The sequence below is a fragment of the Crocuta crocuta genome, unplaced genomic scaffold (genome assembly GCF_008692635.1).
Source record: "Crocuta crocuta isolate KB4526 unplaced genomic scaffold, BGI_CrCroc_1.0 scaffold978, whole genome shotgun sequence".
In the NCBI taxonomy this organism is placed as follows: domain Eukaryota; kingdom Metazoa; phylum Chordata; class Mammalia; order Carnivora; family Hyaenidae; genus Crocuta; species Crocuta crocuta.
The window spans coordinates 432,736-433,062 of NW_027530876.1; the positions used below are offsets into that span (position 1 = coordinate 432,736).

At 66.4% G+C, this 327-nt stretch overlaps 1 protein-coding gene across 1 annotated transcript in view; it reads left to right on the forward strand.

The window, feature by feature from the left end:
• The window catches only part of PLXNB3 (plexin B3), a 17,137-nt gene that overhangs the window by 12,639 nt on the left and 4,171 nt on the right, over positions 1-327 (forward strand). The window contains exons 18-19 of the mRNA XM_077769604.1: positions 9-160; positions 299-326. Coding sequence (XP_077625730.1) covers positions 9-160; positions 299-326 — 180 coding nt within the window. The remainder of the gene's footprint in view (positions 1-8; positions 161-298; position 327) is intronic.

Here is a 327-nt window from a genome sequence, read left to right on the forward strand (position 1 = left end):
CCCTCCAGGTTCAGATGGGCAACGTGCGCCTGGCCTTGGGCTCCGTCCAGTACGAGACTGAGCCCATCCTGTCCGCCTTCCCCTTGGAGGCCCAAGTGGGCCTGGGCATGGGTGCGGCGGTTCTCATTGCCGCCATCCTCCTCCTCACCCTCATGTACAGGTGAGAGCCCCCCCCAACCCTGGCACACACACCCCAGTGGCGAACTTCCTCCTTCACTGGCAGCTGGCCACCCTGGTTTGGTGGCCTCAGCTCTGGCAGACCGGGGCCCGCGACTAACACCTGGTCCCCCGGCTGCAGGCACAAGAGCAAGCAGGCCCTGCGGGACT